At 42.5% G+C, this 27979-nt stretch overlaps 2 protein-coding genes across 2 annotated transcripts; one reads left to right on the forward strand and one right to left on the reverse strand.

Moving 5' to 3' along the window:
- Positions 1-62: 62 nt before the first annotated feature.
- LOC116287045 (uncharacterized) lies at positions 63-27907 on the forward strand. The gene is made up of 3 exons (XM_089034805.1): positions 63-1190; positions 26488-26644; positions 27761-27907. Exons 1-3 carry the CDS (start codon positions 875-877, stop codon positions 27777-27779), a joined length of 492 nt encoding a protein of 163 aa, XP_088890931.1. The 5' UTR covers positions 63-874; the 3' UTR covers positions 27780-27907.
- LOC148913665 (uncharacterized) lies at positions 17252-19980 on the reverse strand. Its single transcript, XM_089034797.1, has 2 exons — positions 19263-19980; positions 17252-18810 (listed from the first exon to the last, which is right to left on the reverse strand). The coding sequence occupies exon 2, from the start codon at positions 18754-18756 to the stop codon at positions 17254-17256; it is 1503 nt and encodes a 500-aa protein (XP_088890923.1). The 5' UTR covers positions 18757-18810; positions 19263-19980; the 3' UTR covers positions 17252-17253.
- Positions 27908-27979: the final 72 nt, after the last annotated feature.

Here is a 27979-nt window from a genome sequence, read left to right on the forward strand (position 1 = left end):
AGAAAAGCCACTTAGAAAGAACACTTCAGTAAATTATTATTATAATTTCAAGTCTAAATGCATTTTTAAGCCTCTTGGAGAACAGGAGATTTGTCTGAAGCCAGTATCTGTGCTACAAAGTTTGCCTTTACCGTAGAAAAGCTACTGAGATAGAAACGGAGTAACCGTTGGTACGGCCAAACATGCGCAGACTTATAAGCTATCTTTGATTACGGCAGTCGAATTTTTGGTAATTTAAAAAGCTTGAACTCAACTATCCCTATGTTTGTTAAGAAATAATAAGTGATACATAAGTCATTGTCCATGCAAGTTTGGGTAATGTTTTCTGGTCTTTTATGCTGGTCACAGAATTCTTGTTTTGAAGCCGTGTGTAAGTTTATAGTCTGCTAGTAGTGATCATCGAATTATTCGGCACTTATTTGGTAACTGTCCGTACTTAAGTTTCCGAGTTTGCAAAGCTATTGGCTTGCTTTTTCTAAACGAGGATAGGGTGGTAAAGATTCGAACAACTTTTTTAAACATAGTTGAAAAAACTAAAGAATAAAATTGACTGCCGTACGAATAATAAAGCTTAGTGGCTTAATAAAGCATTCATGTTCGAAATACCGACTATGAAAGTCGGGTTAACTGTTCACTGTGAAACGGCTAAAAAAATAACTGTTAACTGAGAATACCGTACTTTTTTAGCTGATGGGATCGACGGGATAACTGATAACTGTTTATTCTTTTTAATTCAAAAGCTATTTGAGGCCATTCACCATCATATCGCCTTGTGTTAGTTGATACTCAGTTACGTATTTATTGTTGATGTAAAAGAGTTGAGTTGACCTTTGATCACTTTCCGTCGATTTGCTCAGTGGACGCTTTGGCCAGTATGAATAGTGGTATCGTTAAAGTTCTTGTTAGCTATTATAGGAAGGACGAGGAAGCTCCGCTCGAGCGGCGTCACCGAAGTCGAGTACCCATTGACTTTGCTCTACAATCCTCTGTGCCACAATTAAAACAGCATTTAGGCGAATTTCTTGGCCACAAGGAGCAGGCAACAACGCACGGTCTTGTGAATTTTCACTTAAAGCTCTACCGGCTTTCAAAAGTGCCAGGAAAGATCGAAAACTACGCCATTAATAGTGATAGTTTGTGGGCTTTAGAACTGCCGATTCTTTTGGGTGAGGAAACAAACGAATTAAACGGTATGTATGCGTAAAAACGTTATAGTTTGTTTGCTAATACACGGGCATTTATAAAGTAGTTGTCTGTCACAGCAGGTAGTCAATAATGAGTTAAAAAATTAAAGATATATATGTTCCATAAATATACTGTGCTTTTTTAAAATTTCAAGTAGACCTTAATTCCATCGTTTTCTTTTGTGTCTATTTGACTATCACACGTTGACTAATAATTTTCATTTCACGGGTTAAATACCCTCGCTCTACCGCAGTACTGTATGGAAAGTTGTGACTTGTTAGTTACTGTTTTTTGTACTGTTTTTGTTACAAAGGATACTCAGTGTATACATTATTTCAATACATATGGTTTTGAGGTTGCACCTGTGACAAGTTATGTTCTTTATACAGTAAAAATATAGCAATGAATGTTTATTTTAAATAGTACATTCAGTTCTATGCATCTTTCCTATTATAGTAAACAAAATCCCAAATTGACTTATGACCCCCTCCATATTTAAGCTATTAGCTTCTAACCCCCCTCCTCCCCCCCCCCTACCCTACACTCCAATTTAACTTTTGCCCCCCCTATTAATTTTAGAACCCCCACCCCGATAATTATTGCGCAGTCCCTTAGTTTAGCGGTTAGAAATCCATCCTCATTAGCCTCGGGTTCGTCTCCGATTGCTTCGTGATACAACAAACAGGAAAGATAAAGAATAGCAGGGCTTGGCTTGTGATGAATGGTATGTTTTATGGTAAAAACTATAACACGGGCGTAGAGTGCTTTTCACGGGCCCCTTACAGCCCAATTTACATACATTTACTGTATTTTACCTTTCTGTCTCTCCGCCCGGGATGTAGTACTCATCCCATGTATCTTGGCCTTCGCTTTGAAATCCAACTAGTTTCCATTTTCTGAATTCCTAACACTTGTAGTTTGAAAAAATAATAAAAAGGACATTCTGTGTGAATGTGAAAAACTTAAGGGACGGTTTATCCAGTCCTGGACTCGATTTCAGTCAGATACAACAAGCTAAAATATTCTTTTCTCCGCGCGCGACTTTTGAGCTTGTTTGTGCTGATAGAACTAATTAAGCCCGTACTAAACTAGGTACAGACTAATTCGTACCATAGCACAGCAAAGAAGAGAAGAGGACCAAATATTCCGAAATAGAACTATAGGATCCTTTACTTGAACTAAGAGTATCCCTTACCTGATTTAGGAGTATCCCTCATCTGAACTAGGAACATACCTCATGTGAACCGTACGCTTAGAGTAATTTGCAGTTGATCCTGAGATTATATGTCGTACTTTATTTTCATAGCGATCGAAATAACGCGCACGCATTTTCGTTCGTGATTTTAGTTGCGTCACTGTCATAAAAGCCGCATTTCATGCGTGCCATTATAGAAGTGGATGAGGAGGAGTAGCGATGGACTTATATGTCATAATAATAAACATAACATCATAACATCATAATATTTTTTTTACAGAAATGTGCTGACTGACGCTTCGTTATTCTCCATAAAATCCCCATCAAAAAAGATAAGTTTAATTTATACCGCGAATAAATATTTTAACTGAAAATATAAATTTACTAGCGGATCGGGATCTCCAACTGTATTCATGGCCATTCAATCAATCAAATCAATCAAAGACTTTATTTAAACAGGGTGGCCCATTCAGCTACCTGGCTGATATCCAGAGGGGCTATTGAATTAACGTTCCATTCCGCTCTACTTAGGTTTAGCTGTTGAAGGCATTCAATCAAGAATGAGCACCAAACAAACTCAATAGTAGAGTGCATTTCACAGGCCTCTCACATTTACATACATTTACTGTATTTTACCTCTATGTCTCTCCGACCGTGATTTAGTCCTTATCGGTATCCTGAATCTTTCACTATGAAAAACTACTTAAAGCATATGAAAAGATCTTTGTTGAAGGCGTTCAATGAAGAATGAGCTCCAAACAGACTCATTTTAGTCTTTTTGTTGTTACACAATATTTTACAAAATGCTGATATCGCCAAAGGCGAACAAGAGGCTTTTGGGTCGATACGTGTGATGCTATTGAATCCATTTCCTTTACGACCAAAACAAAGCAGATTACGCAATTGATACCTATTTCATTTGTTCTTTTTAGAATTTGTCAGTCTTATGGCTAACATTTTATGGCTAAATTATGGAAAATCAGAGTCTGGATTGATTCCTTGGATCAGACTTTTCTTGGGTGAAGTGTGGGATGGTGAAAAGTTAAAAAATAAAATCTCCAAAACATGGTAGAGAGTCTAACATTACCATCAAAATAACTTAAACAGGAGTAGTATAGGGAATGGGGGTTCCAGCGCAATCTCAACACGGGCAAGACCCGTGTCAAAAATCCACCTACGGAAACAACCCACTCCAAGTGTGGTTGGGGGCAACAGCGCAAATATGTTAGTCTATATATGGAGTGCGAAGATTGTAAGAGAACTTTTAAGAAAGAAGCGGATTTGAAAAAGCATTTGAAAATGAAGACGAAGTGTATGAGCAGTTATGATTGTGGATGTGGTAAGAAGTTTGAGACTAAGGTTAAATTGTTTTGGCATTGTCTGGACTGTGAGTACGACTACGACGACTTAAAAAGTGCTTGGTATTAGGTATAAAATATTTCCTATTATATAGATGGAATCCCAAAGCAACTTCAGCACGGTGTCAATACCCGGTAACGGTGAGATTGACGTTAGACAGTTTTGGCGTCAGTCAGAAAGGAAGGTTAAAAGGACTCTCCGAAAAGGTATAGAAGAATTAGGAGCCCTGAAAGCGAGCATAATGGTAGAAGTAAGTTTGTCAAAAGACGAGGTAATGACGACAGCAATGTTGCGATCAAAGTCGTTAGTGATATTAGAATCCACGAATCTGGATAGGTCACTCAGTGAAGCCTTAGAAGCAATAATGGAGTCGCTGTCTAACTACACGAAAGAAGGATCGGGTTGGACAGTAGAGGAGGTTGAAGGAATAGAGATAAGTATGGCCAGGTACGTACCCATACGAGGGGGGAGTTACGTACCGCTACCAACGTGGGTAGAAAGGAAGAAGGCTATTGTAAACGTGAAGAATGAAGACAATCGATGCTTTATGTGGGCAATCAGGTCTGCACTGTATCCAGCAGAGAAGGATCCCTGTAGGACAAGTAAGTATCCCACAGATGATTTAGAGTGGGATGGTGTGGAATTTCCCATGCAGTTGATAGACATCCCCATATTTGAGGAAATAAACGATCTAGCAATTAACGTTTACGGAGTCAGAGAGCAGACGATAGTACCGTTAGTTCTGTCAAAAAGTAAAGGAGAGCGCGTACATTTATTCTACCACGGCGGACACTACTCATGGGTTAAACACATTAGCAGACTATTCTACAGACATACTAAGCACAAAGGCAAAAAGTACTTCTGTGACTGCTGCTTGCTGTCATTTACATCCTTAAATACCCTAAAGAAACACGATGAGATCTGCCGCGGAGTCGAAGAAGTGGCGCAACGGATCCAGATGCCCACCAACAAAGAGCTTTCATACGCAGACCATCAAAAGCAGATGCAAGTGCCTTACGTGATATATGCAGACTTCGAAGCGTTGATAACTAAGGAAGAGCAGAAACGTGGCGCCACGAATAAGGTAGGATTACACGAGATCTGCTCCTTTGGTTACATAGTAGTCAGATCAGACGGTAAAGCAAACCCTCCTGTGATTTACCGAGGTAAGAACGCAGCTAATGAGTTTCTAGAAGCATTGCGAGAAGAGGAGGGGGAGATTAGAGAACAATTAAGACGTCCAAAGAAGATGGAATTTACCAAAGAGAACCAGGAGGCTTTTAACAAGGCAAAAAAATGCCACATTTGTCAACATACGCTTCTTCAGTTTGGAAGACGAGCCAAGAAAGCGTGGGATGAAGATGGAAAGTATCTAGGAGAAGCTCATTTTAAATGCGGGAAGTATGCTAAGAAAGGTGAGAAGCCGGGAAAGCCCTCCACGCACTGCATTCACTGTCACAAAGCATTTGTTGAGGATTTCTATGTGGATAAGGTTAGGGATCACTGCCACATCACGGGTAAATACAGAGGAGCGGCTCATTGGAAATGCAATATAAACTTCGAAGTAAATCCAGACATGGAGATTCCGGTGTTCTTTCACAACCTCCGCGGTTACGACTCCCATTTGCTACTACAAGGAACAGACGGCTCCGACGTCAAATGCATACCCAATAACAAAGAGCGCTACATGTCCGTAACTGTGGGTAAGCTAAAGTTCTTAGATTCGCAGCAGTTTATGGCGGACTCCTTAGCAAACCTCGTAAAGTATAACACCAACTTTCCCATTTCCAGTCAATACGGCGCGGAAAGGAAAGGAGTCTACCCATACGAATACATGGACTCCTGGGATCGATTCAAAGAACCCCTACCACCCAAAGATCGCTTCTACAGCACCCTAAACGAGTCTGGTATAAAGGATGAGGAGTACCAGCATGCGTTAGACGTGTGGGAAAAGTACTCCTGTGAGAACATGGGTGACTACCACGACATCTACCTAAGGTCTGACGTAGTGCTGCTCGCAGATGTTTTCCAAAGCTTCAGAAAGATGGCTATGGAATATTACGGATTGGATCCCGCTAATTTCTACACGGCTCCTGGGCTCAGCTGGAGTGCTTTGTTAAAGAAGACAAATGCGCAGTTGGATCTCCTAACGGAGTACGACATGTATCGGTTTATGGAAGACGGTATTCGTGGCGGCGTATGCGGACCCAGCCGACGTTACGCCCGCGCAAACAACCCCTTAGTAGAGCACGACCCAGAGAAACCAACCACATACATTTACTACCTGGATGCGAATAACCTTTATGGTTGGGCAATGTCACAGTACCTACCTGTGAGAGACTTCGAATGGGATCCAGTGAAGCCGATAGACTTCTACATGCAGGTAGGAAAGGAGGAAGACAAGGGTTACGTCTTAGAAGTGGATCTGGAGTACCCAGAGCGCCTGCACGACGAACACAATGAGTTCCCCTTAGCACCAGAAGCGATAGAGATACCATTTAAGCAGCTAAGTCCGCTGCAAAAGCAAATGTGCCCTGGTTACAAACCGTACAGGAAACTAACTATGAACCTGATGGATAAGAAGAAGTATGTGGTACATTACCGCAACCTGCAGTTCTACGTGCGACACGGAATGCGCGTAGAGAAGATCCACAGAGTCCTAAAATTCACGCAGGAACCCTGGATGCGCCCCTACATTGACTTTAACACGCAAAAGCGTACCGCAGCGAAAAATGACTTCGAGAAAAATCTCTTCAAACTGATGAACAACAGCGTGTTCGGAAAGACAATGGAGAACATCCGCAAGCGCGTAAGCGTAAAAATAGTCAGCACCAAAGAGGAAGCAGAAGCATACGTGTCACAGCCAGGCTTCGTTAGATACGTAGAAATGCTGAACTTCTACGTGATTCACATGAAAAAGGCAAACCTCTTACTAAACAAGCCCGTTTACACAGGCTTTACGGTGCTGGATCTATCGAAGCTGCTTATGTACGAGTTCTACTACGATAAGCTTAAGCCAAAGTACGGAGACCGCTGTCGCCTCCTGTACACAGACACCGACTCCCTAATTCTAGAAGTGCAAACGGAAGACGTTTACAAAGACTGCCTCCCCGACATAGACGAGTACGACACCAGCGGTTACCCGAAGGAGCACTTCCTTTACTCTGCGAAGAATAAGAAGGTAATTGGGAAGATGAAAGACGAAATGTTAGGAAAACCCATCGTGGAATACGTGGGTCTGAAACCAAAGATGTACAGCGTGCTAAAGTTAGACGGCGTAGAAAAGAAAGCTAAAGGCGTAAAAAAGTATGTGGTTAAGAAGGACATTACGCACGAGTCCTACCTCAACGTATTACGAACACGCAAGGAACAGCGGCATAAGATGAACAGCCTGCGCAGCTATGGTCATCAGATACATAACGTCACGCAGGAGAAGGTGTCACTGTCTGCATTTGACGGTAAGCGATGGATGTGTGATGACGGAGTGCATACGATAGCATTCGGACATCACACGATAAGCAGTTCTTCTTTGACGAACCCACGCGTGGGACCATCATGAAGATAATACAAGATGGGCTGACCCTTCTTAGCTATCGCACTTCGGATCTGGTAAGTTTCCAAAGACCAATTAGGATCCGTAGCTCTTTTGGATCCTCCTTCTAATTCACCCGGCTCATAGAGATATCGAACCGTGACATTACCTAATTTCTTTTCATGGGGGAAGACCGCCCTCGAACTTCTGATGAAGGACTTGTGTTCCACGTGTTTCTTTTTTATGGCATCCCTGGGTTTCATTCCCGTAGCCCTGGCCGCCTCGTTGTTCGAAGCTGCGACGACCTGGGGGAGCCTCTGAGTCCATTCCCTATTGCGTTTGGAGGGATCTTCCAGCTCTTTCCAATACTGGTATCCAAAGAGACGCTCGGCCAGGGTCTTATTGAATCTTTCGACAATGCTTTGACCCCTGTGGTACTCTGCTTTAGCTCTTCTAATCTTAGTGTCGTGGTCTTTCAGGGTCTTGGTAACCACGCCCATAAACTCCGTCCCCGCATCCACTTGCAGCAGCTTAGGCCATTTCAAGACGCGCTTATAAACCCTACCTAGGGCTTCTGCGACTTCCCCAGAATCCTTGCTGGTTATAGGTTCGGCGTCCTTGTATCTGCTTGCGATATCGACTACGGTCAAAGCGTACCTATAGGTCTTCTTTCTCACCTTATCGTGCGGCAAGAAAAGCAAATCCGCCTGATGAACTTCATTGGGGGTATTTACGGTGAAGCTGGGCCTGGGAATGTACTTAGGCACGGGAAGATAAACCTGCCAGAGGGTTTGTTTTTTCAACCAGTTCTTAGCCGTTTCGTCTGATACCCTGGCCGCGGTCGCGAGTTTCTTGATAGCTGACGCTCCTCTCCAATAGCCTTCCGGCCCATAGTAAATCCTTTTAAGTTTGTCCTCTACGCGGCCCATTATATGAATTCCAAAACAAGATTGATCTTACGTCCGTTAAAATCCACCGTCTTTCCGTCCACTTTAATGGTGATGTTTATGCTTTCTACCAAATTAGATAAGTCATAGCTCAAAGAAATGGGAGTGTATTCTACTGGGTCAAATGGATTACCTTGGGGCAGAAACTTGGACATAAGAGAAGACTTTTCTCCATTGTTGTAACTATGGACCAAGTCGCAATAGACTTCATAAGAGGATGCGACTTTCCATTTCACATCATATGTACTGCCGCTATTTATCGTGGTACTAGTAAGGCCCAGGAGTTCTACCAATGAACTGTCCTTTAGATTGGCGCTCCCATTATTTTTCTTGAATGTCATTTCATGGGGCAATCCTGTGGTAAGAGTGTATCCATGCTTCGCTAGCTCCTTAGCCAGTGTTATTGGGGTGTAATGGGAATCTGGTATTTTTGGTTTGGCGCCGGAAGTTCCGATGACAAAGCCATTAATTAAATTATACCAAGAATTGTACAAAGAGCAACTAACCAACCGAACCTTACAGGCTTTGATGGGAGGATTCAAATACGTGGTAAAGTCATTCTTGTCGCTTTCCAAAAAGACGATCATATATTACAGGGGACAAGTCCCCTTCGTTAGAGCAGATACGCCAAGGCCACGCCTCCTGCCAGCCCTGCGACTCCCACGAATACCAACTCACTATCTTTTTGTTTCTTAGAAGGCTGGTAGTAATTCTTGAACTGAGGCTTTCTTAACCCCGTTAATGCCGCGGGGTGTGCTTGCGCATAAAGTTTGAAGGCGTAGTCTGTGTTTTCGAAGTTCTTGTCTGCCTGCATCTTGTCTTGGTAGTTCTTGTCCAACCAATCCCTGTAAGCTTGTCTTTTTTCATTCCAAGCTGCAACGTCCCTTTGATATTTCTCCAGCGCTAAGTCGTGTCTCTTTCTTTCGGCGGCCAAATTTCCGCTGCGATCACCTCTAACTAATCTATCCAAATATTGACCACCATAATTAGCCCCTGTAAATGCTAAAGCTGCAATGACTCCACCTGCGACTAAGCCAGCCATTATATATTACGTCGTAGGCAGGTACTTTTCCTTCCGTAGGTAATCCTTTACCATGATAGCCCCGCCTACGGCAGCGGTCATCTTAGCAAAGTTAGCGAAGCTCTTGCTTGGGTCTTCAGTAAAGTCTTCTTTGAGCACTTTCTTACCTACCCAACCAATACCCGCAACGATGGAAGTAATGATAGCTGCCTCTTCAACAGTTTTCAACAACGCGGTCGACATTATATTACAAAGCGAGAAGGTTATTCCATTTCAGGGATCTTACTTTTTCTAACCTCCACAGGTGCGTGATATGTTGCGGCCTCCCACTTTACTTTTGGCTTCGTAGCCCGCCATTGTAAGTAGAGGCTGCCTGCTGCTATAGCGACTCCTAACGCGCCAATGACGTACCCAGGATTGATAAAGGATTCCTCTTCCTCCACCTTTTCTTCTTTTTTGGCTTTGTTCTTCCTGTTCATCTCCGCGAGCTTCTTTCCGGCAGCGACTCTGCCCGGAGATTTAGCCTTGGTAATCTTGGTATCTTCTACGGGAGCCTTTTCTGGTTGTTCTTCGGTGTCACTCATCTTATATTAAGGGACTTGAAGGACTTGACAAGTAACTTGATGACGACTTGACAATGACTTGGCAATGACTTGACAACGACTTGACTAAGTACTTGAGGTGACTTGACAACGACTTGACTAAGTACTTGAGGTGACTTGACAACGACTTGACTAGGTACTTGAGGCGACTTGATCAGGTACCTCAGTAAGTGCTGCCTGGAAGACCTTTTCAACGTCTCTGTTCTTCTTGAAGTCCTTCCAAGAGGCCGTAAGTTCCTTCAAGTCGACGTGCTGAGCTACGTGAAGTGCCGCAGAGGCGACTGCCATTAACTTACCGCACTTCAAAGACAACCAGCCGCAGGTTATCTTAAGTTCTTGGGCGATGACATAGTCATCGCTTATGTCCTTCCGCAGTTGCTCCACGTCGTCTATAGGCAGTGCAAGTCCAAGCAATTTAGTTGCAAGTCGGATAGCGGAGTCTGCGACGGCGTCTGTGGTCTTACTTGCAAGGGCAGCCTCGTACCTCTTATGGAACTTCTTAACCTCCTCTTCCGACAACTTGTTAACTTGCTCATGGGTAAGTTCCTTACCTATCATTTCTTTACACTTCCCAGAAGACACAAGGATGTTGAGTTGTTCCTTGAGGTTACTTTCGTCTAACTGCGTGGGGACTTCATCTAAGAGCTGCTCAATCTCCATATACATTAACGTCATAAGGAAACCTCAAAGAGAAAATCATTTTGGAATGTTGGTGCGTCTTTAAATACCGCATGTATTCATGCAACTGTTCCTTGCTTATCTCACCACCGTAGTCGCTTAAGATGGTTTCCAGGTCACTCCGGCTCGGAGTATAAAATACTACGAGAGAGCCTATGTTTTCCCTAAAGGGTTTAGAGACACTGGTAAGCTGCTGGGAAAGCAACCAAACGCTGATATTGTCGTGTCTGCCGCTGAAAGCGAGCTTCACTAATTCGGAGGTGCGCTTTTTTACGTCGTCCCCACAGGCAATGTCATCCAGTATGAGTAAAGTCTGCGTATCTTTAGGGAATTGCTTGTGCCAGAACTTAAGATGCCCAGATAACTCGTTAGGGTCTAAGATATCTACAAAGAAGTCGTCGTCTTTCACTCCTATGCCCGTCCAGGTGCGGTTGTTCACGTAGGTGGGGCATAATAGCACTATGTAGTCAAAGCGGTATCTAAAGGGTCCTAATAGCTGCTCTACCACGAACTGGGTCTTTCCGCAGCCGGTGGGTCCTACTATCAGAGCATTACAGGGAATATGATTCGGATCCATTATATATACAATGGACCCAGTGGACGCAGTAAGAAGGATTACCGCCGACGCAAAGGACAAAAAAGACACCATAGAAATGCAAAGGGAAGAGATAGACCGGTTAAAAGAGCGCGTACAGGAATTGTACGATGAAATGTGTGGTCTGAAGCGTGCAGAACGGTTTGGCGCGCTTTTGACAATGGCGGGCTGGGCTAAGGAGTCCATCAAGGATTTCATACGATACCCTCCATAGATATATGGACTGTATTACGTGTGAACTACCTGCCGACTGCATAATCCCTCCCAAAACACCGATACCCAAACCGTGTAAAAAATACACCTGCCTTCATTGTAATAAGGTATTCCCCGAAGGATCCTTTGTTGGGCATTGGTGTCCCGCAGATCCTAAAGCACAGCGAACCTTAGCTGACACCTACAAAGAGGATCTGCAAGGTGGTTTCAAATAAGGTCTTCTTATTTATTGTTAATTTGTTAAAGTAAGATAAGAGGTTTCAAAAGAGTCTTAATAATTATTGTTAATTTGTTAAGACCTTCTCGCAGGCATTTAACGAAACAATAAGAAATAATAGACCCTATCCTAAAACCCTCTTGCAGGGTTTAACAAAATAACAATAAAAAATAAGGTATGTATAATGGAGTGCATGCAATGTAATAAATCTTTCAGCAGTAAGCAGCGACTGCAATACCATCTTTCCAAAAAGGTTTGTCAAAAGACCGTAAGCACCCTTTGCGGTGACTGCGGTCGAGAGCTGTCCACCCTCCAAGCCTTACAATATCACCGCGACAACAGGGTCTGTCTTAAGAACTGCTGCCGCCGCTGTGATGAGCCCTTCTTTGAAGAGAACTGGCATAAGTACCGCTGCCGCCGTTACCACCTCGAAGGTATTGCCTGCGAAACTCACGGTGACATAGCCGAACGCTGTTGCCCCCTTGAAACCTCCCGGGTGCTGACAAAGCTTAAGAAGGAAATTGACCAAACCTTCGTAGGCTTTGACGATGTTGAGGGCGTTAAATGGGAGGACAGGGAACACTGGGAGGCTATTTGCGATCGCTGCGGCTGTCAACGGAGTGGACAACATATTTGGTGCTGTCTATACGACGGACCACGTCCTTTAGACCATTACCTGGTGGTACGAAAGGCTTGGGAAAAAGAAAATATCTAATGAGTTCCGCGGTGCTATTCTACGCCGCCTTTGCGGTTGGTGTTGCCTCTACGACAGTTGTTTGCGGGAGGCGTCTTGGATCGCCAACGCCAAGAAAATGAGAAAGATATATGATACCTCAAATCGCAGCGTTCATAGGTGGTGTCTTAATTACCGCATCCGTTTACCACACGACAGAAAAAATGAGGTCCGCCGTAGCAGACCAATACTTAACCGCTCATGAGGATGACTTCTAATCACAAAGAGGATTAGCATCTACCTTCCTTTCAACGTCAAACTTCCATCGACCGTTAACCTTACCATGACTGCGTATGTGTGTGTACTCTTCGCCTTGAATGACGTACCGCACGCAGTCCGGTGCCCATAGCGTGCACTCTTTACCTTCGTGTTCGAGGACCAACCTTAAGCGGCTGATGTCTTCGAAAACGACGTAATTTTTTATTTTGTATGTGATGCCTTGAACTAATTCACGCCAGTGTGTCTGTTCAACTATCATTATATCTATGAAATATTCTTTGGTGAGTCCTTAACGCCTCCTGCGTCTTAAAAGCCTTAACACACCAAGGACAAGGTACACGAATACCTTCCGCGTAATAGTCGATCTCCCTGCATATAAGGTCGTAATCGTTGCACACCATGGTTAGGTAACCATTTGCCTCGTATTGTGCGAGTAACGCCTCTTGTTTAGGTGATAATACGCCGTTACCCTTAGGTGTCTTCAACTCCAGGCATAACCCATTATGTTTTTTATGTGCATTAAGGACTAAGATGTCGGGTTGCCCCGCCTGATACCCTTTCTGCCAACATACTATCCTTTTGCTAGCTGAGTCCTGTAGTTCTCCAAGACCTGGTGCGAGCAGTAGGATAGGGTGGAATCGACGTATGTAGTTTACGACCTTCTTATGCAGGTCAAATTCATTTTCTATTTTGAATACCAACTTGTTAGGACCGTCAAAGCGCCGCTCTATTTCATACTTACCTGTTTTCCTGAGGGTAGGGAGAACGTCACCTAACACCCATTTTCTGAACTCCTTAGCTACGGACTTTTCAGATCCGAATATTAACTCATAAAGACCCATTTCAGTGATGTAAACGGAATGTGGTTGCGCATTAAGGGTGTCAGTCAGATTTACACTCTTTATAGACCTCAAAGTTACCTTGTTTTCCTCTGAGACGTGATCAGACGCCGCTTTTCTGGAATTTACGTAACCCAGGGCATCAGCCACGGACTTTGCTTTGAAATAAAGTTTATTGCCTTGCACTATGCATTGCAGTTTGGTGTTGTTGTTTTCGAATACGCGAAGCATTATATACGTAAGGGATATTTTATCCTTTCTTGGATGAGGGAGCGCAGCGCGCGAATCAATACGCAACGCTCTTTAGCTGATTCATTTCTACGCTCAACTGGGCGTCAGACACCACGAAGATGTATGCGTTGATCTTGTCTGAGTCGCCTGCGCTAGCGTTTAAGTCACGCTTGATTTCCAGGGTAATGCCGTCCTGGGTATTTACCAGACGCAATCCCTGCCCATGTAAATCCTCGTCGTTGGTGGTTCGCATGTCAATCCACAGTGCATACTTATTGGTAAAGAACTCACCGGGTGCAACTTGATCCCCAAACTTTCTTTTTATTTCCCTGTAGATGTCTGAGGGCTTCATTCCCTGCGAATACACCTTATTTGGAACTCCATTGATGCTAATCCCGACGTTGGTGATGCCGGGGTTATGAAAGGCTTCAGAGTCGCGCTTACCGGCTTCATAAGGCTTAATAAATACCAACATCAGCCCCGTAAGACTACGACGTGGTAAATTAATGCTCTGAGTAATTACCGCGTCTGTCTTATCCAGGAAACTAAAGGTTTTGTACATTACCGCGTGGTCGTACAAGAAAGCCTTTCCAGCACTGTATTCCATGCCAGCGCTACGTGCTAGATCTTCGGAGTGTATGGTTTCATACTGCAATTCCAGGTTGGTAATGGCGTATGGATGAATACTTCCCGACAACGCAGTGCTTAACCCGCCAATGATGTTAGCCATGTTGGCTAAGGTCACTTCAAACTGCAACTCACTCAACTGTCTAGGATAATAAACCCCGTGGCTGGTAATAGCCTCAAAGTCCAATGGTATTACGTATTTAGTACCATAGGCTGTCTTGATGGCCTTTGCATCTGCCACGTCAGTTGCGTCGCCAGAATCGGTAGGTTGTGTCTTGGTGGGAGTCCTAACCTTACGTAATATTGCGCTACCGATACCCTGCTCTATTTTTTGTGCCCTTTCGAATGCAGTCAGCCACAGATCTTTGTAGGTGGTGTACAGGTCATAGTTGTTTAAGTCTAAGAGGGATTCCCCGGCGAACTTTACTCGCATCTTTGAAACGATGTTGCGACCAAGGTTGTTAACGATAATCCTTTCATCTGTGGGGCTTGACTGTACCGCTAGGTCGAACCTTAAAGCCAAGGTGCCAGGAACTAAGACTAGGTTATCCGTTAGGCGGGGCACGCCTACGTACAGCGTTTCTCCAGGTTTAGCGCTGCTGGGGGTAAAGGTGACCCGGTGAAAGGTGCGTTCTGCTTTCAGTCCGCCAACCTGCTTAGGTAATACGTTGGGGTTTAACTTTGAGCTTATCATATATAATGGAAGTAGAAGGTGATTTTGATCCCCTTACCGAAGAAGGTCAAGTAGACATTAACGACGAAGAATACGACGCATGGACTAAAGGCGCGGAAACCGACCCCCTAATCTACGACATGGCTCTAGAAAACACGTACGGTAGTAGGTGGAAAAGCTTCAAGGCAGCCTTGAATCGCATGTGGCACGAAAAGAACCCCGGTGAGTCCCCTCCTGAGTACATAGAACTTCGAAACATGGGTGAGCAGGGAGCAACCGCGCGGGAAACCGTAGAGTGGGCAACGCAAGAGCTACGAATGCGCTATTCCCACTTCGAGGTCGACGACGTAAGGCTCACAGAACGCGGAAACAAAGTCCTCATAAGCGTCCAAGACATGAGATATCCCGACAAAAACCGCTGGACCAAACCACAAATCCTCTTTGACGAAAATGGCTCGGTCAAGGTTAACGTGGCAAGATTAAGGGGCTTCCAAGTGGCTACCCGGAGTGCGTTAGAAAGGTTGGAAACCCTAAATGAACGGGTTGCGCTAGAAAAACGCGTCGAGGGGCTACAAGAAACGTTGGAAGAAAGGGAGGCAGAATACATGAGGCAAAACCGACTACTTCTCGATGCTCAAAAGAGAGAAGTTGATGACAAAACCCAAAGAATAATAGAAATTAGAGGACAAAGAGACAATGCCCTACGCGATAGAGACCAAGCCCAAAGGGCTTTCGACCTCACCTTACAGGAGTTAGACCTGACAAAAGAGGAAGCTAAAAACCTACATATCACCATAGCCGGCTCTTTGGAGGAACGGCGGCAGTTGGTTGCCGAAATTAACGCTAAGGAAGAACAAATCCGGCAAAGAGATCAGGCTATCGAAGACCTGGAGGGGCAAATAGAGCGACAGCAAGAAGTAATCGAGGACCAAACTCGTACCGAGGAAGAAAGGGAAGCAGCTCAAAAGGAAGTGGAGGCCCTTGAAATACGCCTTGCGGAATTGCGGGCTCAAAAGGAAAACCTGGAAAAAGAGCTGGGGCTTACCACCAAGGAAAAGGTAAAAAGAGCCCTTTTGAAGTATGGCGTTCCGCTGGCGTTTGCGGCCGCTATTTCAAGCGTAGTAGGAGTTATCCTATCCGCGCTTAAGGCTACAGGCGCGGGTGTAAAGAAATTAGGCAATGGACTAACGGACTTGGGAAAAAAGATGGCAGCCGGTCTTCCTGGGCTGCTGGGTTCGGTTGTTTCCTTGGCACTTAGGGCTGGCGGAGAACTGTTGAAGTTCGTGGGGAATAACATTTGGATCTTGGTTGTCGCTATTGGGGTGGTACTCCTGAAGAAGCTAGGTCGATGAAGGGACCTTGGATTTCCTGTCCTTAGAATTGCTGCGCTCTTTCCGCGTCCTTGATTGAGGATGATGAAAGATAGTATTTGCGCCGCCCTGATAATTTGGGGCTAGCGGCAGCACGCTCATAGTGGAAATGGGTTTATGACTCCAAACCGCATCGATAATATTGCTACCCACGCCAATGCTGTTTATCCTTGCGCTGCCCGGCGTCGACCCATCGTTGCTACCGTCATCAGGAAATATTTGTAACTTAGCATATTTACAATTAATTACCATATGAAACGTGACCGGCGTCAGATCTTCTCCGCTAAATTTGTTTGGCTCCATCGAAAAGTGGGTCGCTCTTCTGCTGTTCGGGGAAGTTCGATAGGAGGGCAAAGGCTCGTCATTCTCATCGACAAGCCTAAACCCCACATTCGCGCTCATTCCCGTGTTAATGCTAATGGTGCAAATGACTAACGCAGGACCTCCAACTTCAACCCACATTCCCATATCAAACCACTCATGCCTTGCGTACTCCTTTACGTCTAAGTAGTGAACGTAATGCGTTTCACTTAAATGCGGATTCATATAATTTAAGAATCACAGATTCTCACAGGCTTAACACTGTAAGAGTGCTGATGGTCGCGTGATTATAAGGTCGATCTCTTTGATCTTCTATGCTATTTATGCACGCCGACGCCGTGTCATCTACGCGTATTTGCAACTTTACCTTCCCATGGCAATCAGCAACCATGTGAAAAGTCCAAACCGAGAGATTTTCGGTGCTGGTGTCGGGCGGCTCTACCGAGAAATGTGTAGGCTCTCTGTTGTTTGTCTTCGCGCGCATGGGCTGTAATACTCCATTGTCGTCGCAGAAACGAAATCCTACGTTTGCATCACTCGCCGTACCAATGCAAATACTGCATATTATCAGCTTCTTTCCTGAGTAGTTCAGATCCACGGACATGCCCGTGACATCAACCCAAGATGCTTGGGTGTATTTTTTCTCGCCTGTGTAAGTCGTATAAACACAATCTACTCCAGCTACGTAGGGGTTGTTCATCGCCATATATAATAGCTCAGACCAATGCTTGCAGCTGCTAGACCGGCTTTTAATAAGTTATGGTCATATTCCTCAGGTATCGCAGGTAGGACCTTCTTTGATGGTTTCTTAACTGTGGGTAGCTTCGTTTCGTGCTCCTTCTTTGGCTTCTCCACGAAATGGGGAATGTTCCTAAGAGTGTCAGAGTTCACGTCATTCACCCCAAACTTCATATCCTTAGTAGCTCGTTGAAGTTTGTTGTTGTATCCTACTACAGAACCAGTATTTATAGATAAATTACTAGGCATTAACCAACAACCCGGGGCTACTGCGTAGTCCAGTCGGGCCTTAGAATTTTGTATAGCTAGTTGGTAACGCTGTACGCCCTTGCTAATGTCGCCCTCCAAAATCGAACTTTCGAATAAGATCAAAGCTTCGGCTCGCGTTTCTTCTGCGGCGCCCGTATTTCCCACTATGCTGGATCGGGTGTTTACCTGAGCTCCAAGGATGGAATACACGTAAGCTTCTATGCTGCGGTTCAAACGGGCAAGGCCGGCTTTGGTTAGTCCTTTACCTTCTGGGGGTATGAAATTAAAGTATTGCTTCGTTTGCTCGTCGTTGGTAATCTTAATAATCAGTGGATTGGCCCCTGCATACTTACCGCCCTCATCTTTGAACAGAGGTCCGTCTCTGACTTCCTTAGTGGTTTTGGTATTTGGTTCAAAGAAGGTGCTACTGTCGTGAGTTTCTTTGTGATATCCCGTGTCCCATCGCAACTGCAGCGCATGAACTTCCTTATCACTTAGCACATGTCCACCAATCCCCCAATAAGCCCAAATATGCTCCAAGCCATTGTTAGCACCGGTAGTGCATCTAAAGTCTTTTCCCACAACTCCAAACTCCTTACAAAGCCTGTCATAGGCTGGAACGTCGTATTTGTTATCTCTAGGATAAAACGCAGCATCTCCCGGCAGCGCAATAACACCCATTTCATGTAGTATTCTTCTAACCGTGAAGTGGAAGTGAAACATGAATATTGAATTCTTCATCAAGTTTGCACTTACCCCACAGCCGCTAGTGGCACACCAAACCGCAAAGTTCAGCTGCTGCGGCCAATAACGCATGTTAGGACCACTTAACCATTCATGAGATTCCTTAGCGGTGGTATGATTAATGGGCACGTTTTTGAAGATATCTCGCACCTTTAACGGAAAGGAATGCTTGTTAGAGATCCGCATGTTCAGCGTTAGGTCCAAGCTTGGGTGTTTATCAAATGAAACTGCGGGTATCGGATAAGTACTGGTACCCAGCAATAATTCCTTTGACCAACCTTGCACGGGCTTATGTTCAACATATGTTGGCTTAGGCTTATGTTCAACATAACCAGAATTCTTCAGTTGATCGTCTATCTGATTAACCAGCGTAGGTTTCAAATCCTCATTACTGTACATTCTGGAGCCGTTATAGTAAATACCATCGGGTCTTCTTTCGAACTTACTAGCATCCGCATGTGGAAACATCTTCCTGAAGGCCCTCCAGTTCCAGTAATCCCGGTTGTCGTGATGTGGCTGCTCCTGTATATCATTCCCAAAAGCGTCGTACATTAGTATATATAATGGATGTCATACCATCAGCACCTCCACTCTATCCTGATTTACCTACAAAACCCAATGAATTGAATGCCGAGAACTTCCGCTTGAATAAGGCAAATCTAATCCTCGCTTACTTGGAAGGGCAGACAAAACACTATGAGGAGGTCAGGAAGAAATACGTCAGAGCCCGGAGTACGCTACATAAGATTTCGATAACTTTGGGGTCCATATCTGTTGTGTTAACGGGCTCCGGCGTTGCTACCTCGCTTACTGGACCGGGAATAATCGTTGGAGTTCCTTTGGCCGGCGTTGGGGCAGCCTGTGGTATTATTTCGGCTTTTGCTACGGGTATTATGAAACAGTTGTCAAGCAAAATATCCAAGCATGACACGACAATAGCTCTGTCAAGGGCTAAAGTAAATACTATCACTGACCTTGTCTCAAAGGCTTTGCGTGACAGAAAGATAGACGACGTAGAATTCTCGCTTATCTTAGCTGAAGAGGAAAAGTACGAGAAATTAAAGACGGACATAAGGAATAAAAAAACAGTCGTAAGAGATCTTTCCGAGGAATCTCGCAAAAAGATCTACCAGGAGGCAAAAGAAGAGCTTCAAAGAAAGCTTGCTCAGTAAACATCTGCTTTGAAAAAAGCAAGACAGGATTCTATTTACATATTGAACGCCGGCTGTCTGGGTCATATGCGTAATCGAATGTCTGAAGCTATCATTGACGTCGGCACATTCCTGAGCGCCTTAACAACCAGCGATTTTAAAAGTGAATATCGAGTCTACTTTCAAACTTGCTGGTTGTTAAGGCGAAGGGGCATGATCGGAATGTTGTCTATTGTTTTACACGTGAACAACTCATTGTTCTTCCTAGGCACGCCACTTCCGCCACGTGAAAGTAAAACCCCGCCTCGCAGCTGTCATATTATTACGTCAGTCGCCTTGGAATCCATCCTAACAGGGGGTGGTTGGGGTCTATCTTGTAAAATATTTCGTAAATTACGTCAGGGTAATAAGGAATATCCTTATCCAGCCGACAAAACATCCACTCGGCTTTTGTCATATCAGAAACCTCGGGAATAGACTTACCGGTAATTTCAGACAAAAGATAGGGAATAGCTTTGTAATATTTCCCTAGTTTTAATTTTTTCAATGTCTTCCGTAGACTTTGTGGGGTTGGCTCTTCTAAATGGTCTATGATTTTCTTCTTTACTTCGTTGTCTAAATATACCGGTCGATAACCTTGGATATGACTCATCCAGTCCCTAAAGTATTTTATTCTTTTGTATGGCGTCTTCTTACGACCTCCGTTGGAATAATATTGTTCCCTGGTAGCACAAGGCACGGCATTACGAATATTTTTACCGCACTCGTAACACTGTGCTGACGTGTCGTCTTCTATTTGCATTTTCTTACCACAACAAATATACTTATTTGGTTTAGTAGGTACAAACTTGGGTTTCAAGCACTTTACACAGAAATCATAAACAAACTCTTTACAATCTTCGCACTCCATATATAGACTAACATATTTGCGCTGTTGCCCCCAACCACACTTGGAGTGGGTTGTTTCCGTAGGTGGATTTTTGACACGGGTCTTGCCCGTGTTGAGATTGCGCTGGAACCCCCATTCCCTATACTACTAACAGGGTCAATTTTATATTAATCAATTTTGAAATACGACTTTTATAATCCCGGATAATTATCAGTGGTCATTTCAAAAAAGGGTACTCTCGAATATGGCCAAGGATAAATTAAATACGGTCATTTGAAAAAAAGGATACTCCTAAATATGGTCATTTGAAAAAAGGATACTCTTAAATATGGTCAAGGATACCCTTAAATACGGTCATTTGAAAAAAAGGATACTCTTAAATATGGTCAAGAATACCCTTAAATACAGTCATTTGAAAAAAGGATACTCTTAAATATAGTAAAGGATACCCTTAAATACGGTCATTTGAAAAAAAGGATACTCTTAAATATGGTCAAGAATACCCTTAAATACGGTCATTTGAAAAAAGGATACTCTCAAATATAGTAAAGGATACCCTTAAATACGGTCATTTGAAAAAACGATAGTCTTAAATATAGTAAAGGATACCCTTAAATACGGTCATTTGAAAAAAGGATACTCTTAAATATAGTAAAGGATACCCTTAAATACGGTCATTTGAAAAAAAGGATACTCTTCAATATGCTGAAGGATACCCTTAAATGCAGTCATTTGAAACTGAAAAGGATACTCTTAAATGTGGTAAAGGATACCCTTAAATACGGTCATTTGAAAAAAGGATACTCTTAAATATGGTCAAGGATACCCTTAAATACGGTCATTTGAAAAAACGATACTCTTAAATATGGTCAAGGATACCCTTAAATCCAGTCATTTGAAAAAAGGATACTCCTAAATATGGTCAAATATGGCCCCAGACCAGCCCAGTCCTCCCCAAAAATTTGTACTGACTACAAAAATGAATTCAGGAACGAATGAGTTATGGTCTCGTTTCTAAAATCCTTGCGGTTCTACGCCATCCGGAGCCCAGAGCCGACGGAGCCAGGCTACCACCCCTCCCCCACGATTTTCCGGAGCCGGTGGAGCCAGGCCCCAGACCACCCCACTCCTCCCCCTCAATTGTTACTGACTGCAAAAATGAATTTAGGAACAAAAGAGAGGGGGCTTCTTTTCTAAGATTCTTGTTGAATAACCATTTTTAGCGGTTCTACGCCATGATGAGCGAGGAGCCGGCGGAGCCAGGCTACCCCCCCCCCCCCCCCACCCCCACAATTTTCCGGAGCCGGTGTAGCCAGGTCCCAGGCCACCCCACTCCTCCCCCACGATTGTTACCGATTGCTTAAGAATGAATTTAGGAACAAATGAGAGGGGGATTCTTTTCTAAAATCCTTGTGTACTCGCCATTTTGATGGGTTGATACTTATCGACCGCTAAGAGATGTCCTCTTGTTCTGCTCATTTTACTCATGCGCTGCTCATTTTTGCTCCTGCCCTGCTCATTTTACTCATGCGCTGCTCACAGGGGCACTAGGGGCACCAGGGGCACTTTAAAAAAACCGTCATCATTAAAAACAATCGATATTAAGAATGAAACCAAGGGGCATTAGAGGAACTTTTATTTCCCGCTGTTTAAACAAATAACATTTGACAGATGGGATTAACCTTGTCAACCCAAGAAAGGTGATGCAATCAAAACCTTGTTCTGAAAGTAGTTCACAGCCTCTTCAATTCAAAACAATTTTTTCTTCTTCAAATCTTACTTGAATAAGAGCTCTTTAATATTATGTTCATGTAATACATTTCTCACAATTCCCTGGTTGGGGTTTTTGTCATTCTGAAGAAGGGAAAAATAAGTAAATAAAAAAAGTCGGCCTATTCTTAATTCTTGTAGAGTTAACTGATGCGTTTCATCGCTACTACGTGTACCGCCGCATCGTTGTAAAAATTAAAATAAAAAATGCAATAAATTGCAATAAACACTCAACAGTAGATCAACGCCATGCGAACTGAATGAAATTATGAATTTATATATTTCCAAAACAATATATAGCGGTCGATAAGTATCAATCCATCAAAATGGCGAGTACACAAGGAATTTTAGAAAAGAATCCCCCTCTCATTTGTTCCTAAATTCATTCTTAAGCAATCGGTAACAATCGTGGGGAAGGAGTGGGGTGGCCTGGGACCTGGCTACACCGGCTCCGGAAAATTGTGGGGGTGGGGTGGTAGCCTGGCTCCGCCGGCTCCTCGCTCCTCATGGCGTAGAACCGCTAAAAATGGTTATTCAACAAGAATCTTAGAAAAGAAGCCCCCTCTCTTTTGTTCCTAAATTCATTTTTGCAGTCAGTAACAATTGAGGGGGAGGAGTGGGGTGGTCTGGGGCCTGGCTCCACCGGCTCCGGAAAATCGTGGGGGAGGGGTGGTAGCCTGGCTCCGCCGGCTCCGGGCTCCGGATGGCGCAGAACCCTCATTTCATATCTACTAATATTGTCAAGGATACCCTTAAATATGATCATTTTAAAAAAGAATATTCTTAAATATGGTCAAGGATACTCTTAAATACGGTCATTTGAAAAAAGCATACTCTTAAGGATGGTGGGTACAGTTGTCAGCGCGCACTTTTACTGCGCACATTACGTAGTCCACAGGAACTTTAATGTTTTCAAAAATATCAACAACAACAAAACGAAATAAATGCGTGATCATTGTTGTCATCATTTTTTTAATAGCAATTTCTTCGTGTGTGTCTATATGGGATAGTTAAATAGTACTGTAAAAATAAAAGTTGTGAAAAGGAGAAAACGACGACTAGATGGTAGATTTGTCGGAAATAGAGTACCGGTGAACCGACAAAAACTAGACGAAAAAGATCAAGAGAGAAAAACTTGAAAACAAACACAAAATATTATTGAAGGAGAGCGAATTATTGAGTTAGATTACCTGATGTAGCAGTTAAAAAGTGGGTGTAGTGAATGTAAAGAGGCACTTAAACTTCATGAGTTGATCGACGAAAAAAAGTTTGGACTCTTGTGGTAGTTTGTTTTACATTCAATGCGAATTCGGAGTTTTAAACTGAAATTTCACCTACTATAAACCACTTAGTTTCTTCTATGAAACTCTTGGGGCTTTATTCAATTCTCAGTTATCCCTACAAGGTTTTCTTATTGCATTCTCTAGTACATTTAGTGACCGTATTCTTGATCCAGTAGTTCTTGTAGTAGTCCGCCATGTTTACCATCCCACAATGCAATGCTAAACCACGTCTCTCAGGGGAGGGGTGGAGGAAATTTGTAACCATCGCTTGAAAAAAGCTTGAAATCTGATATTCAAAAAATTATAACTACAAAAAACGCATGGCGACCCCAATTTTTTATTTGCTTGGTATGTTTTGTAAACACTTAAGATAATTTTGAATGTGCTATTTCAAAAATAAAAATAGTTTTGGGTGGTTACTTTTTTGATTTTGTGTTTTTGTCCAAAATTGAAATTTTACCTACTTTTGCACAAAAGCAGATAAAAAATGTACTTTCATCTTTGCAACTTCAAATCTTTTTATTAATATAAAAAATATTTATGTTTAAGATTATTTTAGGCAAAACTTCGATGTACTTAAGCCAAACACAAGGGATATGTGATTTTTTGAAGTGCTTCAAAATGCGCTCACGTCATCGGGTCTTTAAATGACAATTATCTCGCTTGGATGTGTGGGGACCCCCAAATTTTTTCACGTTTTTAGATAGCCCCTTGGGTACTCTAAATAACTGACACAGTTTCATTCAAATAAAAATGGGTCGCGAACTGTACCCACCATCCTTAAATATGGTCAAGGATACCCATAAATACGGTCATTTGAAAAAAAGGATACTCTTAAATATGGTCAAGGTTACAACCTATTTTTCAAAATGCGGATATATTTTTAAGCTTTTATTATCGATTTAACTTCAGACATAAATGTCTATTATCGAGGGAAAGTGTCTGCTAACTTTGTCTTAAACTTGTTGTTCGTCGCTTCGTAATGATGAGGTTGGTGGTTACAAACCCATCCCCATTAGCCTCGATTTAGTGTACGATAGCTTTGTGATACAACAAACTGGAAGGATAAATAATAACAGCGCTTGGCTTGTGATTAAATGATGTGTTTTGAAAAAAAGCTATAAAACGGGCGTACAGTGCATCTTACAGCCCCCTCACAGCAGAAATTACATACATTTAATTACTTTATTTTACCTCTATGTCTCTCCGCCCGTGATGTAGTCCTCATCCGTATCCTGAATCTTTCACTATGAAAAACTACTTAAAGGCACTTTTCAAATTCCCAAAACTCAAAGAATATTCAAAGGTCATAAAGAGTAATTCTGTGTGACAGTAAAAACGTCAAGGTATAGAATAATCAAGTCCTTATAGTAGTAGTTATAAACTTATAATTTATAACTCATATTCACCACCAAATATTTCGTAAGAATGAGTGCGGAGTAGCTAGTTTTACAAAGATCACAACACTCAAAAGGACACCAAAGTAAGCCTATTAGAAATTGCCTTCTTACATTATATTTCAGCAGGATTTCATTGACAGGAGAGGGCATCTTTGTAGTGAAGCTCGAGGAGTGTGAAGGAGTACGAGATAGCTAAGCTTGCGAAAACAACCTGAATGCTCAAATGGACAGTTATGATTTTCGAAGGAAAATTGAATGTCTATGATGTCTATGATAAAGATAAAATGTTTCCAACTTCGTCTTAAACTTGTTGCTCGTCGCTTCGTCCATGATGAGTTTGGCGCGGGCTATAGAAATCCATCCTCATTTATCTTTGTTTAGTGTACGATTGCTGCGTGATAAAATCAAAAAACCAAAGCCGGCTGCCGGTCATTTAGACATTCCTATATAGAAAGCACTAAATGAAATCCATCATCATCGGCTTCGGTTTCGTGTGCGATTCCTTCATGATACAACCAACTGCATGAATAAGGAATATTAGGATTAGCTTATGAATGAATGATGTGTTTTGAGAAAAAGACTACATCCCGGGCATAGAGTGCATTTCAGGGGCCCCTCACAGCCCAAATTACATACATTTACTGTATTTTATGTGGTCACTCATCGCCCGTGATATACCTCTTTTCCCGCGTTCCTTGAATACTTCACTATTAAAGCCATTTGGAATTTATGCTTCCTTTTTATCTTACTACTTAAAGGATACAAAAAGCATAAAGAGTAGGTCCTGCATGAATGTTAAAAAAAGTAAAGGTACAGACTAATCCAGTAGTGGACATCCTTTTTATCCGATACAACAGGCTGCCAAATTCTTTTCTCCGGGCTCGATTTTTCAGCTTGCCTGAACGGATAGAATGTAAGCCTGGATTTATCCTAGATACGGACGTGCTGTTTAGTTATCTTAAAGGTACAAGAATAGCCTGGTTTAACGGGATATCGTATGATTCTGCGATTGCGCGCCGTCAATAACATGTAACAAAATGTTACGATTGATTCATATACCACATATAGAAACCGCGTTTGGATTATCCTTAGCGTTTTATCGCTACTCCTGCGAATCAAAGTCACAGCGGCGCGGCTAAAACGAATATCGCATTGGATTTTAGTATATGTTTGGTCTGATTTAGCGGAGAAAGGATTCCCTTTTAATCTGCATGGTAAAGCTAGTAAGCGCGAAATTTTGGCCCCGGAAAGGCCAATTGTAGTACCTAGTACCTTGGGAAGGTGGGTGTGTTGTATTTATAGGCGTGCAAGTGGCTTGAGGGTCCAAACTTTAGATGCTCGTAAATCTATTTCCTTGGCGACCAAAACAAAACAAATTACACCATTGATCCCCATTTCTTTTGCTCTTTTAGAATTTGTTACTTTTTGCCTCAAAATCTAAAATTGCGGAAAATCCCAATCTGGACTCACTCCTTGGATCGCACTTTTCCTAGTTGGAGTGTCGTAACCAGAAAAAATTTACTTTAGTATTTCGACTTGAAACCATTACAATAGTTACTAGAAAAAGTGCTTTGACGCAGTTATTTCGAAAAATTATCGAAAAATTATGGCTTTTATGAGATTGATACTTTAAGAGTTACTCTGTGAGAATCTGTGAATTTATTCCACTTATCATCCCTTTTCTTCTCTTTTTTTAATGAAACAAGGAATCAAAAAAGACGTTGGAAAACTCCTCTTTTGTGTTCTTGCCACTATAACAAGCCGAAACATACCGCAAACGGTAAAAAGAAAGTCTTTGGGCCAAAGGGATGGATATTCTGTACAGTATCCTCGCATCAATGCTATTCAAGTAAAAACAGAAACGTGAGTAGTGATTTTTATGTTTGTTCAAAAACAGATATTGAGAGTGTGCGCTTATTTTTTACTATTCATAAGTATGGACTACCTGTGGTGCGACGAATGTGAAGATACCACAGGGCCGGGGACCAATCCCTTTTTTCCATTGTTCTGATTTATTTTTAGAAACCAGATCGTAACTTTCCATCTTTGGACCTACCTCTTTACCCTTTACCAAATTATGGATATGTTAATTATTTTGGTAGCATAAAGTTGACATCCAGTGAAAGGACTTTTGAAGCTAATGATCAACTCCAATACCAACTATATAGAGAACAAAAGGAAATATTTCATTAACATCAAATTTTTCTTTTTTTGTTATTCCAAATGTTATATGTTTTGGTGAACGTAGACCTAAATGTAAAATAAAATAGTTCAAAAGAAACCTAATGGAAGAATATGGTTCAACAGTTGATAAGATGGTTCACAGGCCCTTTCGCTGGATGTGAACTACGCGTGAGACTACGAGGTTAAGGCCTCTTCACATCCATTGAAAGGACCGATATGGTCTGCATTACCATAAACCAAACAATACTATCATATTAAAATATTCGCTGAACCGCGACTCCTGTACGAATAACAATCTCGAATAATTCGTACGGGAGTGAAAAATGTTGGTAAATATTCGCTGAACCGCCGCGACTCCCCATGACTCCCGTACGAATAACAATCTGACATGAATAATACGTACGGGAGCGACTCTCGTACGAATAACAATCGCAAATAATTCGTACGGGAGTAAAAAAATTTTGTAATAAATGGGCGATTTTAATGCACACTATGATACAATGCTTCTATTAGCACTGCTTTTGGCTTACGTTTTTTCAATCGCTTGAATGCAACAACCTACATCAGGGCCCGGTTGTACCAAGCCTGGATAGCGCTATCCGACGGATAATTCGTATCCAGTGGATAAATTCATTGGACAACAGCACCACTTTATCCACTGGATAAGGATTTATTATTTCCTCATTTTATTATTATTATTATTATTATTATTATTATTATTATTATTATTATTCTCAAGGTACTTGTGTTCTTTTAGAAGCTGATAACTTTAACACTTTAATGAATTATTTTCAGATATTGTACAAAAGCCTAACTATTTCCTTTGAACTGAAAGGATTGCGTGAAATTGAGTGAAATGTCTAGTGATCATGACCGGGTAAGAAGTGGTAATAAAAATATTACAGCATTTCATTCCAATGATGCTGGTAGCATTGTGTTAAATCGTTTCTGTGTTTTATCATTCTATAGATGGGTTGCGATAACGTAACGTGCAAATGAAGAATAGCATTTGCT

Source organism: Actinia tenebrosa, unplaced genomic scaffold (genome assembly GCF_029948245.1).
Source record: "Actinia tenebrosa isolate PJP-AT-01 unplaced genomic scaffold, QUT_ActTen_1.0 PGA_scaffold0__85_contigs__length_37466705, whole genome shotgun sequence".
In the NCBI taxonomy this organism is placed as follows: Eukaryota; Metazoa; Cnidaria; class Anthozoa; order Actiniaria; family Actiniidae; genus Actinia; species Actinia tenebrosa.